Below are 14,509 nucleotides of genomic sequence, written 5' to 3'. Positions count from 1 at the left end.
GTGGCCAGTTGTCCTCCGACATGGAACTCTGGCCCGCTCCAGACCATATGTCGTCTTCGACCATCGGGTGTCCCGGCCCGATGGAGGTCGACCCTTCGGCCCTTCCTGTCTCTCTACGGGCGCATACACCGCTTGTTGGAGTGCACCCTGGAGCAGGTTTCCAGGCGTTTCCTAGCTCCCCTCGGTCCGAATGGCAGGGTGCGGGTGGCTCAGCCTCGTCGCATACGTCAACATGGGGTCCTCCCCACGGCGGGCGGAAGCCTTATGCCACAACCGTCCGCCGATTTGCGGGGGAGGAATGTGGTGTCAGCGCCAGACACCACACTTGCTAGGTGGTAGCCTTTAAATCGGCCGCGGTCCGTTAGTATACATCGGACCCGCATGTCGCCACTATCAGTGATTGCAGACCGAGCGCCGCCACACGGCAGGTCTAGAGAGACTTCCTAGCACTCGCCCAGTTGCACAACCAACTTTGCTAGCGATGGTTCACTGACAAAATACGCTCTCTTTGCGAGACGATTGTTAGCATAGCCTTCAGCTACGTCATTTGCTACGACCTAGCAAGTCGCCATTACCAGTTACTATTGATGCTGTAAACCATGTACGGTCAAGAGCGATGTTCACCATTTATGGATTAAAGTTAAGTATTCCACAGGTACGTTCTTTTTTGCTAGTCTCATTTGATTGACCTGTTCCACACCTCACACCAGCCTGCGTGAGCTAAAACGCGTGTCTTTCGGCTTCCTCTCACAGTGGGTTGGCTCTCTTGCCAATCAAAACCAGGGGTGATGGAGAAGGTGGACAGAGAGAGGGGGAAAGCGGGTGGACAGAGGGGATGAAGGAAACGGACAGAGAAAGAGCGAGGAGGAGCAGATAGAGAGAGGGAGGAGTAGAAGACGCACAGAGAGAGGGGCTGGAGGACAAGGGCAGAGCAGGGGTGACGGAGAAGGTAAACAGAGGGAAGGGAAGCGGATGGACAGAGGGGGGTAGCAAATGGACAGAGAAAGAGCGAGGACGAGCAGATAGACAGAGAGAGGTAGCAGTAGAGGACGCACACAGAGAGGGGCTGGAGGACACGGGCACAGCAATGGTGATGGAGAAGGTGGACAGAGGGAGGGAGAAAGTGGGTGGACAGAGGGGGTGAATGAAATGGACAGAGGAAGAGCGAGGAGGAGCAGAGTGATACAGAGAAAGAGGAGTAGAAGACGCAGAGAGAGAGGGGCTGGAGGACACAGGCAGAGCAGTGGTGACAGAGAAGGTAGCCAGAGGGAGGGGGAAGCGGATGGACAGAGGGGGGAAGACAACGGACAGAGATAGTACGAGGAGGAGCAGATAGGAAGAGAGAGGGAGGAGTGGAAGACGCACAGAGAGAGAGGCTGGAGGACATGGGCAGAGCAGGGGTAATGGACAAGGTGGACAGAGAATGGGGGAAAGCGGATGGATAGAGGGCGTGAATGAAACGGACAGGGAAGAGGGAGGAGGAACAGATATTCAGAGAGAAGGAGGAGTAGGAGACGCACAGAGAGAGTGGATGGAGGACACGCACAGAGAAGGGGTGATTTAGAAGGTGGACAGAGTCAGGGGAAAGCAGATGGACAGAGGAGGGAAGGAAACGGACAGAGAAAGAGCGAGGAGGAGCAGATATTCAGAGAGAGGGAGGAGTAGAAGACGCACAGAGAGAGAGCCTGGAGGAGACAGGCAGAGCAGGGGTAATGGACAAGGTGGACAGAGGTAGGACGGAAAGCGGATTAATAGAGGGCGTGAAGGAAACAGACAGAGAAAGAGCGAGGAGGAGCAGATAGACAGAGAGAGGAAGGAGAAAAAGACGCACAGAGAGAGGGGCTGGAGGACACGGGCAGAGCACGGGTGACAGAGAAGATGGACCGAGGGAGAGGGGAAAGGGGATGGATAGAAGGGGTGAAGGAAATGGACAGAGAAAGAGCGAGGAGGAGCAGATACACAGAGAGAGGGAGGAGTAGAAGACGCCTACAGAGTGAGGCTGGATGGAACGGGCAGAGAGTGGGTGATGGAGAAGGTGGAAGGAGGGAGGGGGGAAGCGGATGGAGAGAGGGGGAGAAGAAACGGACAGAGAAATAGCGAGATGTAGCAGATATTCACAGAAAGGGAGGAGAAGGAGACGTACAGATAGAGGGGCTGGAGAACACAGGCAGAGAAGGGGAGACGGAGAAGGTGGACAGAAGGAGGGGGGGAGCGGATGGAATGAGGGTGTGAAGGAAACGGACAGAGAAAGAGTGAGGAGGAGCAGATAGACAGAGAGAGGGAGGAATAGAAGACGCACAGGCAGAGGGGCTGGTGGATACGGGGAGAGTAGGGGTGATGGAGAAGTTGAACAGAGGGAGGAGGATGCGGAACGACAGAGGGGGAAGGAAACGGACAGAGAAGGAGCGAGGAAGAGCTGATTGACAGAGAAAGGGAGGAGTAGAAGACGCACAGAGAGAGGATCTGGATGACACGGGCAGAGCAGGGGTGTTGGAGAAGGTGGTCAGAGGGAGGGGGAAGCGGATGAACAAAGGGGGGAAGGAAACGGACAGACAAAGGGCGAGGAGGAGCAGATAGATACAGAGGGAGGAGTAGAAGACGCACAGAGAGACGGGGTGGAGGATACGGGCAAAGCAGGGGTGACTTAGAAGGTGGACGGAGGGAGGGGGGAAGCGGATGGACAGAGTGGGTGAAGGATACGGACAGAGAAAGAGCGAGGAAGAGCAGATAGACAGAGAGAGGGAGGAGTAGAAGCCGCACAGAGAGAGGGACTGGAGAACTCGGGCACAGCAGGAGTGATGGAGAAGTTGGACAGAGGGAGGGGTGGAAGGAAACGGACTGAGAGAGAGTGAGGAGGAGCAGATAGACAGAGAGAGGAGCAGTAGAAGGCGCACAGAGAGAGGGGCTGGAGGGCACGGGCAGAGAGTAGGTGACGGAGATGTTGGGCGGAAGAAGGGGTGAAGCATATGGAGAGAGGGGGTGAAAGAAATGGGCAGAGAAAGAGCGAGAAGGTGCAGATATTCAGAGGGAGGGCGGAGATGAAGACGCACAGAGAGAGGGGCTGGAGACCACCGGCAAGGCAGGGGTGATGGCGAAGGTGGACAGAGTTAGAGGGAAGCGTACTGACAGAGGGGGGAAGAAACGGACAGAGAAAGAGCGAGGAGGAGAAGGTAGACAGAGATGGAGGAGTAGAAGACGCACAGCGAAAGTAGCTGGAGGACTCGGGCAGAGTGTGGGTGAGGGAGAAAGTGGACAGAGGGAAGGGTTAACCCAGATGGATAGAGGGGGTGAAGGAAACGGAGGGAGAATGAGCGAGGAAGAGCAGATAGACAAAGAGAGGAAGGAGTAGAAGACGCACAGAGTGAGGGGCTGGAGGTCACAGGCAGAGAGTGTGTGACGGAGAAAGTGGCCAGAGGGAGGGAGGAAGCGGATGGACAGAGGGCGTGTAGGAAACGGACAGAGAAAGAGCAAGGAGGAGCAGATAGAGAGAGGGAGCAGTAGAAGACGCACAGAGAGGTGGCTGGAGGACACGGGCAGAGAGTGGGTGATAGAGAATGTGGACAGAGGTAGGGGAGAAGCGGATGGACAGAGGGGGGGAAGGAAACAGACGGAGAAAGAGCGAGGAGGAGCAGATAGACACAGAGAGGGAGGAGTAGAAGACTTACAGAGAGAGGGGCTGGAGGACACAGGCAGAGCAGGGGTGACAGAGAAAGTGGACCGAGGGAGAAGGGAAAGCGGATGGATAGAAAGGGTGAAGGAAACGGACAGAGAAAGAGGAAGGAGGAGCAGATAGACAGAGAGAGGGAGGAGTAGAAGACGCACAGAGAGGTGGCTGGAGGACAAGGGCAGGGCAGGGGTGACGGAGAAGGTAAACAGAGGGAAGGGTAAGTGGATGGACAGAGGGGGGTAGCAAATGGACAGAGAAAGAGCGAGGACGAGCAGATAGACAGAGAGAGGGAGCAGTAGAGGACGCACACAGAGAGTGGCTGGAGGACACGGGCTCAGCAGTGCTGATGGAGAAGGTGGACAGCGGGAGGGAGAAAGTAGGTGGACAGAGGGGGTGAATGAAATGGACAGAGGAAGAGCGAGGAGGAGCAGAGTGATAGAGAGAAAGAGGAGTAGAAGACGCAGAGAGAGAGGGGCTGGAGTACACGGGCAGAGCAGTGGTGACAGAGAAGGTAGCCAGAGGGAGGGGGAAGCGGATGGACAGAGGGGGGAAGACAACGGACAGAGATAGAGCGAGGAGGAGCAGATAGACAGAGAGAGGGAGGAGTAGAAGCCGCACAGAGAGAGGGGCTGGAGAACACGGGCACAGCAGGAGTGATGGAGAAGGTGTACAGAGGGAGGGGTGGATGGATACGAACTGAGAGAGAGCGAGGAGGAGGTGATAGACAGAGAGAGGGAGCAGTAGAAGGCGCACAGAGAGAGGGGCTGGAGGGCACGGGCAGAGAGTAGGTGACGGAGATGTTGGGCGGAAGAAGGGGTGAAGTGTATGGAGAAAGGGGGTGAAAGAAACGGACAGAGAAAGAGCGAGAAGGTGCAGATATTCAGACAGAGGGCGGAGATGAAGACGCACAGAGAGAGGGGCTGGAGACCACCGGCAGAGCAGGGGTGATGGCGAAGGTGGACAGAGTTAGAGGGAAGCGTACTGACAGAGAGGGGAAGAAACAGACAGAGAAAGAGCGAGGAGGAGAAGGTAGACCGAGATGGAGGATTAGAAGACGCACAGCGAAAGTAGCTGGAGGACTCGGGAAGAGCGTGGGTGAGGGAGAAGGTGGACATAGGGAAGGGTTATACCGGATGGATAGAGGGGGTGAACGAAACGGAGAGAGAATGTGCGAGGAAGAGCAGATAGACAGAGAGAGGAAGGAGTAGAAGACGCACAGAGTGAGGGGCTGGAGGACACAGGCAGAGAGTGGGTGACAGAGAAAGTGGTCAGAGGGAGGGAGGAAGCGGATGGACACAGGGTGTGTAGGAAACAGACAGAGAAAGAGCAAGGAGGAGCAGATAGAGAGAGGGAGGAGTAGAAGACGCACAGAGAGGTGGCTGGAGGACACGGGTAGAGAGTGGGTGATGGAGAAGGTGGACAGAGGTAGGGGGGAAGCGGATGGACAGAGGGGGTGAAAGAAACGGACGGAGAAAGAGGGAGGAGGAGCAGATAGACAGAGAGAGGGAGGAGTAGAAGACGCACAGAGAGAGTGGCTGTAGGACACGGGCAAAGCAGGGTAGACGGAGAAGGTGGTCAGTGGGAGGGGGTAAAGCTGATGGACAGAGGGGGGAAGGTAACGGACTGAGAAAGAGGGCACGAGGATACGGACTAAGAAAATTGAAATAAATAAGTAACTCGGCAACACCATGTACTCAAATGGTTAAGAGAGATATTTAGATTCGCGGAGAATTGCAGAGAATGGGTTGCTGGGATGGCAAGCTGGAGGGGAGAAGAGTGAAGACTCGTGTACAATTCTCGAAGAGGCGAAGGTTCGAAATGAACTGTAGAAGCACAGACGAAGATAAGTAATGCGGTAGTGCGCTACAAAGTGACGGGGAGTAATGAGTGAGCGTACCAGCTGCGGCACCCAGCAGACGACGAACATGATGCAGAGCACGGCCATGAGGCGCGCGAAGGCCACCTCCTCGGTGGTGGCGGCGTTGTACATGATCTCGGAGGCGGCGCCCGGCTCGCCGTGGCGGCTGGCGTGGCGCAGGATGCGCACCCCGAGGCGGCGGCGGCGGCCGCGGCAGCCCAGCTGGCACAGCGCGCGGATCACCGCCAGGTTGCACACCACGATGCACGCGCACAGCACCGTGCCTGCAACACCAGCGCCGGCTGCACCACACACTCCGCGTCTAATAGAATTAAGGGGGGCGGGAAGTAGCACAGTGGTCAGCGTGTCTGTCTATTACGCGGAGGATCCGCGTTCGATTCTCGGTACTGCCAGAGAGTTGCTCGGCCGAGTAGTAGCCACTCCGTATCACGAAAACGGAGGTGCGTGTGCTGGTCCTACGCCCCTAAACACCGCATCCGAGTGGCACTCGGGCGAAAGCGTCACAATTCGGTTGCCAAAGTCGTTAAGGTTTTAGAGAGAACTGTCAATGGAATTTTTGGTGTTTTAAGTGATTTACCCCACGCCTGGTGTCACCCACATCAGGATCCGTAACATTTTCGACTTACCGTCGACAGGCGCGGACTTGTGATCTCTTTAAGCTAGGGGAGAGACATTTACACATACATTTATAAGTTAACGAGGTACATCGGGAAACGTAAAGTATGTCTTAAGTAAGATACATAGCGTCTTCAGATAGCTTACTGACTGGTGACGTCATAGCAAATTCACGCTCTCACCGTTAGCGTTTTACCGGGATATTCCAAAGTGAATTAAATAAATTCGTTTCAAAAAATACTACATAATTTTTATACAAAATAGTTTAGTCGCTGTAACATTTCTATTACTACCAATTGCTTACAGTTACAATATGTTGCTTTTAAAATTGAAAAAAAAATGATTTTTGCACGAAAACGAGTATCAACTTTTGGTGGACTATGTATAGTCGTTCACATATTAATAAATCGTGATGAATACCTTCATGATTTCAACTCTTTTTACTTTTTACTCTTCTCAATTCATTAAATAATACATCCACATCTAAATTACATGGTTACTCTGCAATTCACACGTAAGTGCCTGCCAGAGGGTTCATCGAACCATTTTCATACTATTTCCCTACCATTCCACTCGCGAATGGTGTGTGGGAAAAAGGAACACCTAAATCTTTCCGTTACAGCTCTGATTTCTCTTATTTTATGATGATGATCATTTCTCCCTACGCAGTTGGGTGTCAACTAAATATTTTCGCATTCGGAAGAGAAAGTTGACGACTGGAATTTCGTAAATAGATCTCGCCGCAAAGAAAACTGGCTTTGTTTCGGTGACTGCAACCCCAACTCGCGTATCATATAATTGACACTCCACCCCTATTGCGCGATAACACGAAACGAGCTGCCTTTGTTTGCACCTTTTCAATGTCCTCCGTCAATCCTACCTGGTAAGGATCCCACACCGCGCAGCAATATTCCAGCAGAGAACGCACAAGTGTAATGGAGGCTGTCTTTCTAGTGGGTTTGTCGCATCTTCTAAGTGTTCTGCCACCAAAGCGCAGCCTTTCTTTCGCCTTCCTCACAGTATTATCTATGTGGTCTTTCCAATTTAAGTTGCTCGTAATTGTAATTACTACGTACTTAGTCGAATTGACAGCCCTTAGATTTGTCCGATTTATCGTATACCCAAAATTTATCGGATTCCTTTTAGTACCCATGTGGATGACCTCGCACTTTTCTTTGTTTAGCGCCAATTGCCACTTTCCGCACCATACAGAAATTTTCTCTACATCATTTTGTAATTCGAACTGATCGTCTGTTGATTTTACTAGACGGTAAATTACAGCGTCATCTGCAAACAATCTAAGGGGGCTGCTCAGATTATCACCTAGATCATTTTGTAAAACAGGAACAGAAGAGGGCCTATGACACTACCTTGCGGAACGCCAAATATCACTTCTGTTCTACTCGATGATTTACCGTCTATCACTACGAACTGTGACCTCTCTGAGAGGAAATAACGAATCCACTCACACAACTGGGACGATACTCCATATGCACTAAACTATTAATAGCATCTCGCATTGACGTCCGCACTAAATTTCGTGCTTCCGTGAAACTTAGCCAGTCTTGGGGATTTTGCGTTCTTCTGAATTTGGTATGCTTTTTTCGTTGCTTCTGCAACAGTGTTCTGACGTGTTTTGTGTACCATGGTGGATCAGTCCCGTCTCTTATTAACTTATGCGGTATGAATCCGTCTATTTCTGTCGATACTGTATCTTTGAATTTGAGCCATATCTGGTCTACACTTACATAATTAGCTTGGAAGGAATGGAGACTCTCTCTGCTATTTCAAATGCACTACTGGCCATTAAAGTTCCTACACCACGAAGATGACGTGCTACAGACGCGACATTGAACCGACAGGAAGAAGATGCTGTGATATGCAAATTATCAGCTTCTCAGAGCATTCACACAAGGTTGGCGCCGGTGGCGACATCTACAACGTGCTGACATGAGGAAAGTTTCCAACCGATTTCTCATACACAAACAGCAGTTGACCGGCGTTGCCTGGTGAAACGTTGTTGTGATACCTAGTGTAAGGAGTGTAAGGAGGTGAAATGCGTACCATCACGTTTCCGACTTTCATAAGGGTCGGATTGTAGCCTATCGTGATTGCGGTTTATCGTATTGCGACATTGCTGCTCGCGTTGGTCGATATCCAATGACTGTTAGCAGAATATGGAATCGGTGGGTTCAGGAGGGTAATACGGGACACCGTGCTGGATCCCAACGGCCTCGTATCACTAGCAGTCGAAATAACAGGCATCTTATCCGCATGGCTGTAACGGATCGTGCAACCACGTCTCGATCCCTGAGTCAAGATATGGGGACGTTTGCAAGACACCAACCATCTGCACGAACAGTTCGACGACGTTTGCAGCAGCATGAACTATCAGCTCGGAGACCATGTCTGCGGTTACCCTTGAAGCTGCATCACAGACAGGAGCGCCTGTGATGGTGTACTCAACGACGAACTTCGGTGCACGAATGGCAAAACGTCATTTTTTCCGGATGAATCCAGGTTCTGTTTACAGCATCATGATGGTCGCATCCGTGTTTGGCGACATCGCAGTGAACGCAGATTAGAAGCGTGCATTCGCCATCACCATACTGGCATATCACCCGGCGTGATGGTATGGGGTGCCATTGGTTACGCGTCTCGGTCACTTCATGTTCGCATTGACGGCACTTTGAACAGTGGACGTTACATTTCAGATGCGTTACGACCCGTGGCTCTACCCTTCATTCGATCCCTGCGAAACCCTACATTTCAGCAAGATAATGCACGACCGCATGTTGCAGGTCCTGTACGGGCCTTTCTGGATACAGAAAACGTTCGACTGCTGCCCTGGGTAGCACATTCTCCAGATCTCTCACCAATTAAAAACGTCTGGTCAATGGTGGCCGAGCAACTGGGTCGTCACAATACACCAGTCACTACTCTTGATGAACTGTGGTATCGTGTTGAAACTGCATGGACAGCTGTACCTGTACACGCCATCCAAGATCTGTTTGACTCAATCCCCAGGGGTATCAAGGCCGTTATTACGGCCAGAGGTGGTTGTTCTGGGTACTGATTTCTCAGGATCTATGCACCCAAATTGCGTGAAAAGTAATCACATGTCAGTTCTAGTATAATTTACATGTCAAACGAACACCCGTTTATCATCTTCATTTCTTCTTGGTGTAGCTATTTTAATGGCCAGTAGTGTAGGTATATTTTGCGTTTATTTTTAGTGATTTTGGTTGATACGGTTTTGAGCCTCGCTACAGTGACCTTGTGTTCACTAATCCCTGTATCCGTCATGACGCTCTCTATTAGATCAGGATTATTTGTGGCTAAGAGGACAAGTGTGTTTAGGCAACCATTTACAATTCGTGTGGGCTCATGAACTAATTGTTCAAAGTAATTTTCAGAGAAAGCATTTAGTACAATTTCGGAAGATGTTTTCTGTCTGCCACCGGCTTTGAACATGTATTTTCGCCAACAAATCGAGGGTAGATTGAAGTCTCCACCAATTATAACTGTATGAGTGGGGCATTTACTTGCAATGAGATTCGGATTTTCTTTGAACCGTTCATCTATTATATCATCTGAGTCGGGGAGTCAGTAAAAGAAGGCAGTTATTATTTTGGTACGGCTGTCGAGTATAACCTCTACCCATAGTAATTCGCAGAACTACGTATTTCAACTTCACTACAAGAAACCTACTACCAACAAACACACCACTACCTACTTTATTTAATCGATCCTTTCTGAACACGGTTTGCGCCTCTGTAAATATTTCGGCAGAATTTATCTCCGACTTTAGCCAGCTTTCTGTTCCTATGACGAATTCAGCTTCAGTGCTTTCTATCATCGCTTGAAGCTCTGGTACTTTTCCAACAGAGCTACAACATTTTACAACTACAATACCGACTGTTGCTTGGTCGATTCTCGTCATTTATTTGCCATGAACCCTTTGAGACTGGAGACTGCCTAACCTAAAGGATCGACCAGTCCACGCCAAACAGCCCCTGCTACCCGTGTAGCCACCTCCTGCGTGTAGTGGACAACTGACCTATCTAGCGGAACCCGAAACCCCAACACCCTATGGCGCAAGTCGAGGAATCTGCAGCCTACACGGTCGCAGAACCGTCTGAGCCTCTGATTCAAGCCTCTGATTCAGACCCTCCACTCGGCTCAGTACCAAAGGTCCGCAATCGGTCTGTCGACGATGCTGCAGATGGTGCGCTCTGCCTTCATCTCGCTAGCAAGACTGGCAGTCTTCACCAACTCAGATAGCCGCCGGAAACCCGTCCTTAGCTGACATATCCCCAAGGGGCTCCATCACTCGCCTAACATTGGAGCTCCCAATGACAAGCAAACCCACCCTCTGTGCTTTTCCGGACCTCTCTGGGAGGCCGGTCACTGCCGCAACAGACGAGGCCGCCCTTGCTCGATGAGAAGTACTTTCAGTAGTGGGCAGTACCTCATATCTGTTACGGAGGCGTAACGGTACAGCCTTGCTGCCAGCACCAACTTTCGCCTTCCGCCAAGGGATTCGCGACCCCGCCACGGTTCGCCAATCACCGTCAGGCAAGTGTCGACCGGCAGGGACATCCGAATCCGAGGGCGCAGTGGCATCAGAAATCGTAGGCGATGCTACAGGTTCCAGAGGCGCCATAGCGCTCGCCTCGTGTGTCCCAATGTCACCGTGACCCAGCGCAACAGCCTGGAGACTGTCGACCACAGCCAACACAGCTTCCAGCTGCTTACGGACGGTGGCCAATTGCCCCTGAATCCGTGCACAACAGGAGCAGTCCATATCCATCGCTAATAATTTTTTTCCCTCTCTTTTATCTCACAAGCCGTTTAAAAGAAACAGATGACTGACGACGACGCGAATTTACAATGTTGTTGTTGTTGTGGTCTTCAGTCCAGAGACTGGTTTGATGCAGCTCTCCATGCTACTCTATCCTGTGCAAGCTTCTTCATCTCCCAGTGCCTACTGCAGCCTACATCCTTCTGAATCTGCATAGTGTATTCATCTCTTGGTCTCCCTCTACGATTTTTACCCTCCACGCCGCCCTCCAGTACTAAATTGGTGATGGCTTGATGCCTCAGTATATGTCCTACCAACCGATCCCTTCTTCTAGTCAAGGTGTGCCACAAATTTCTCTTCTCCCTAATTCTATTTAATACCTCCTCCTTAGTTATGTGATCTATCCATATAATCTTCAGTATTCTTCTGTAGCACCACATTTCGAAAGCTTCTATTCTCTTCTTGTCCAAACTATTTATCGTTACCCTTGTACAAATCCTCTATATACTCCTTCCACCTTTCTGCTTTCCCTTTTGGCTTAGAACTGGGTTTGCACCTGAGCTCTTGATATTCATACACGTGGTTCTCCTTTCTCCAAAATTCTCTTTAATTTTCCTGTAGGCAGTAGCTATCTTACCCCTAGTGAGATATGCATCTACATCCTTACGTTTGTTCTCTAGCCGTTCCTGCTTAGCCATTTTGCACTTCCTACCGATCTCATGTTTGAGACGTTTGTATTCCTTTTTGCCTGCTTCATTTACTGCATTTTTATATTTTCTCCTTTCATCAATTAAATTCAATATATCTTCCGTTACCCAAGGACTGCTGCCTTCACTATTTCATCCCTCAAAGTTACCCATTCTTCTTCTACTGTATTTCTTTCCCCCATTCTAGTCAATCGTTCCCTAATGTTCTCCCTAAACCTCTCTACAACCTCTGGTTCTATCAGTTATCCAGCTCCCATATCATTAAATTCCCACCTTTTAGCAAAAAAAAAAAAAAAAAAAAAAAAAGCAACTTAACATCTGGCGTCATCAGTCCCCTAGAACTTAGAACTACTCTTAAACCGAACTAACCTAAGAACATCACACCCATCCACGCCCGAGGCGGATTCGAACCTGCGATCGTAGCGGTCGTGTGATTCCAGACTGAAGCACCTAGAACCGCTCGGCCACTTCGGCCGGCTACCTTTTTGCAGTTTCTTCAGTTTCAATCTACAGTTCATAACCAATAGATTGTGGTCAGAGTCCACATCTACCCCTGGAAATGTCTTACAATTTAAAACGTGGTTGTTAAATCTCTGTCTTACCACTATATAATCTATCTGAAACCTCCCAATATCTCCAGGCCTCTGCAATGTATACAAACTTCTTTTATGATTCTTGAACCATGTGTTAGCTATGATTAAGTTATGCTCTGTGCAAAATTCTACCAGGTGGCTTCCTCTTTCATTTCTTATACCCATTCCACATTCACCTACTACATTTCCTTCTCTTCCTTTTCCTACTATCGCATTTCAGTCACCCATGACTATTAAATTTTCGTCTCCCTTCACTATCTGTGTGGTGTCACCGCCAGACACCACACTTGCTAGGTGGTAGCCTTTAAATCGGCCGCGGTCCGTTAGTATACGTCGGACCCACGTGTCGCCACTATCAGTGATGGCAGACCGAGCGCCGCCACACGGCAGGTCTAGAGAGACTTCCTACCACTCGCCCCAGTTGTTCAACCGACTTTGCTAGCGATGGTTCACTGACAAAATACGCTCTCATTTGCCGAGACGATAGTTAGCACAGCCTTCAGCTACGTCATTTGCAACGACCTAGCAAGGCGCCATTACCAGTTACTATTGATACTGTAAAACATGTACCGTCAAGAGCGATGTTCACCATTTACGGATTAAAGTTAAGTATTCCACCAGATACGTCAGTTTTTTTTTAGTCTAATTTCCTTGTCCGGTTCCAGACCTCACGCCAGCCTGCGTGAGCTAAAACGCGTGCCTTTCGGCTTCCTCTAGTAGTACCGGGTTGGCTCTCTTGCCAACCCACAACAATCTGAATAATTTCTTTTATCGCATCATACATTTCGTCAATCTCTTCGTCATCTGCGGAGCTAGTTGGCATATAAACTTGTACTACTGTGGTAGGCATGGGCTTCGTATCTATCTTAGCCACGATAATGAGTTCACTATGTTGTTTGTAGTAGTTCACCCACACTCCAATTTTTTAAATTCTTTATTATACCCACTCCTGAATTACCCCTGTTTCATTTTGTATTTATAACCCTGTACTCACCTGACCAGAAGTCTTGTACCTCCTGCCACGAACTTCACTAATTCCCACTATATCTAACTTTAACCTATCCCTTTCCCTTTTTAAATTTTTTAACCTAACTGCCAGATTAAGGGACCTGACATTCCACGCTCCGATCCGTAGAACGCCAGTTTTCTTTCTCCTGATAACGATGTCCTCCTGAGCAGTCCTCGCCCGGAGATCCGAATGGGGGTCTATTTTATCTCCGGAATGTTTTACCCAAATGGACTCAAGCTGCATGCCCTCGGGAAACATTACGGCTGTAGTTTCACCTTGCTTTCAGCCGTTCGCAGTACCAGCACAGCAAGGCCGTTTTGGTTAGTGTTACAAGGCCAGATCAGTCAATCATCCAGACTGTTGTCCCTGCAACTGCTGAACAGATACCCCTCCGTTGTGGTTGCACCTACGGTACGGCTATCTGTATCGCTGATCCACGCATGGCTCCCCGGCAACGGCAAGTTCCATGGTTTAGGGGGGGAGGGAGAAGAATTAAGCTATGAAACAAATAAGTGAGCTATGAGTGCTACTTGCTGCTTATCCAACGGCGGCAGGGAGCTCACACATGTATAGTAAACTTTTATACAATTAATTAATATGCCTTAAATGCTGCGAGGAAGCCTTTAATTTGAAAACTGCTCTAAAATGCTATTTTTGTGATTTAGTTTTAAAAAAATTTCCTCTGGCAGGGTCTGCACCACAAGTTCAGCCTAGGGATCTATACCTCGTAAATACGGCACTGATACCAAAAGTTTATCGAGACGTGGTGGATCGTTAAAGCCATTAAGTGGTATCGATGTTCTGACGACATATACTGCAGGTTTATAGCATTAAAGCTGTCACTCATATGCAAGTCTTGGGTCCTAGACAGTAATTCAACCGTGTGTTATTAAAATTAACGCATTTTTGTGCAAAACTTAAACTAACGCTATTGTTAATACTATAGTTATGTCACACTTTAATTTTCCATAGTAAATGTCATTTCCGATCAACAGTGCCAAAAACCCTCTGCTTAAAGTAATTATAATAGCGCGAAACAGACATATCCTACACACCTCATAGTGCTTACATAAGTCCTCGTAGTGCAGATGCAGGATTTTAACTAAGTAGTTAAAACAAAGTGCACACCTCACTAAATTCACGTTTTTGCGTTCAAAATCACTTCGCATTCCAGCAGTATAATATGAAAAGCCACACTAATTACATTTTCAAATGATGATACGGGTATGTCAATA

The 14,509-nt window shown here is 49.3% G+C and overlaps 1 protein-coding gene across 1 annotated transcript in view; it reads right to left on the bottom strand.

The window, feature by feature from the left end:
• Positions 1–14,509, bottom strand: part of LOC126183387 (prostaglandin D2 receptor) — a 422,625-nt gene that overhangs the window by 57,845 nt on the left and 350,271 nt on the right. The window contains exon 3 of the mRNA XM_049925332.1: positions 5,565–5,809. Coding sequence (XP_049781289.1) covers positions 5,565–5,809 — 245 coding nt within the window. The remainder of the gene's footprint in view (positions 1–5,564; positions 5,810–14,509) is intronic.

This window comes from Schistocerca cancellata, chromosome 4 (genome assembly GCF_023864275.1).
Source record: "Schistocerca cancellata isolate TAMUIC-IGC-003103 chromosome 4, iqSchCanc2.1, whole genome shotgun sequence".
Taxonomy (NCBI): domain Eukaryota; kingdom Metazoa; phylum Arthropoda; class Insecta; order Orthoptera; family Acrididae; genus Schistocerca; species Schistocerca cancellata.
Note: the sequence above shows the minus strand (reverse complement) of the source record. Positions and strands in the feature narration are given on the sequence as shown.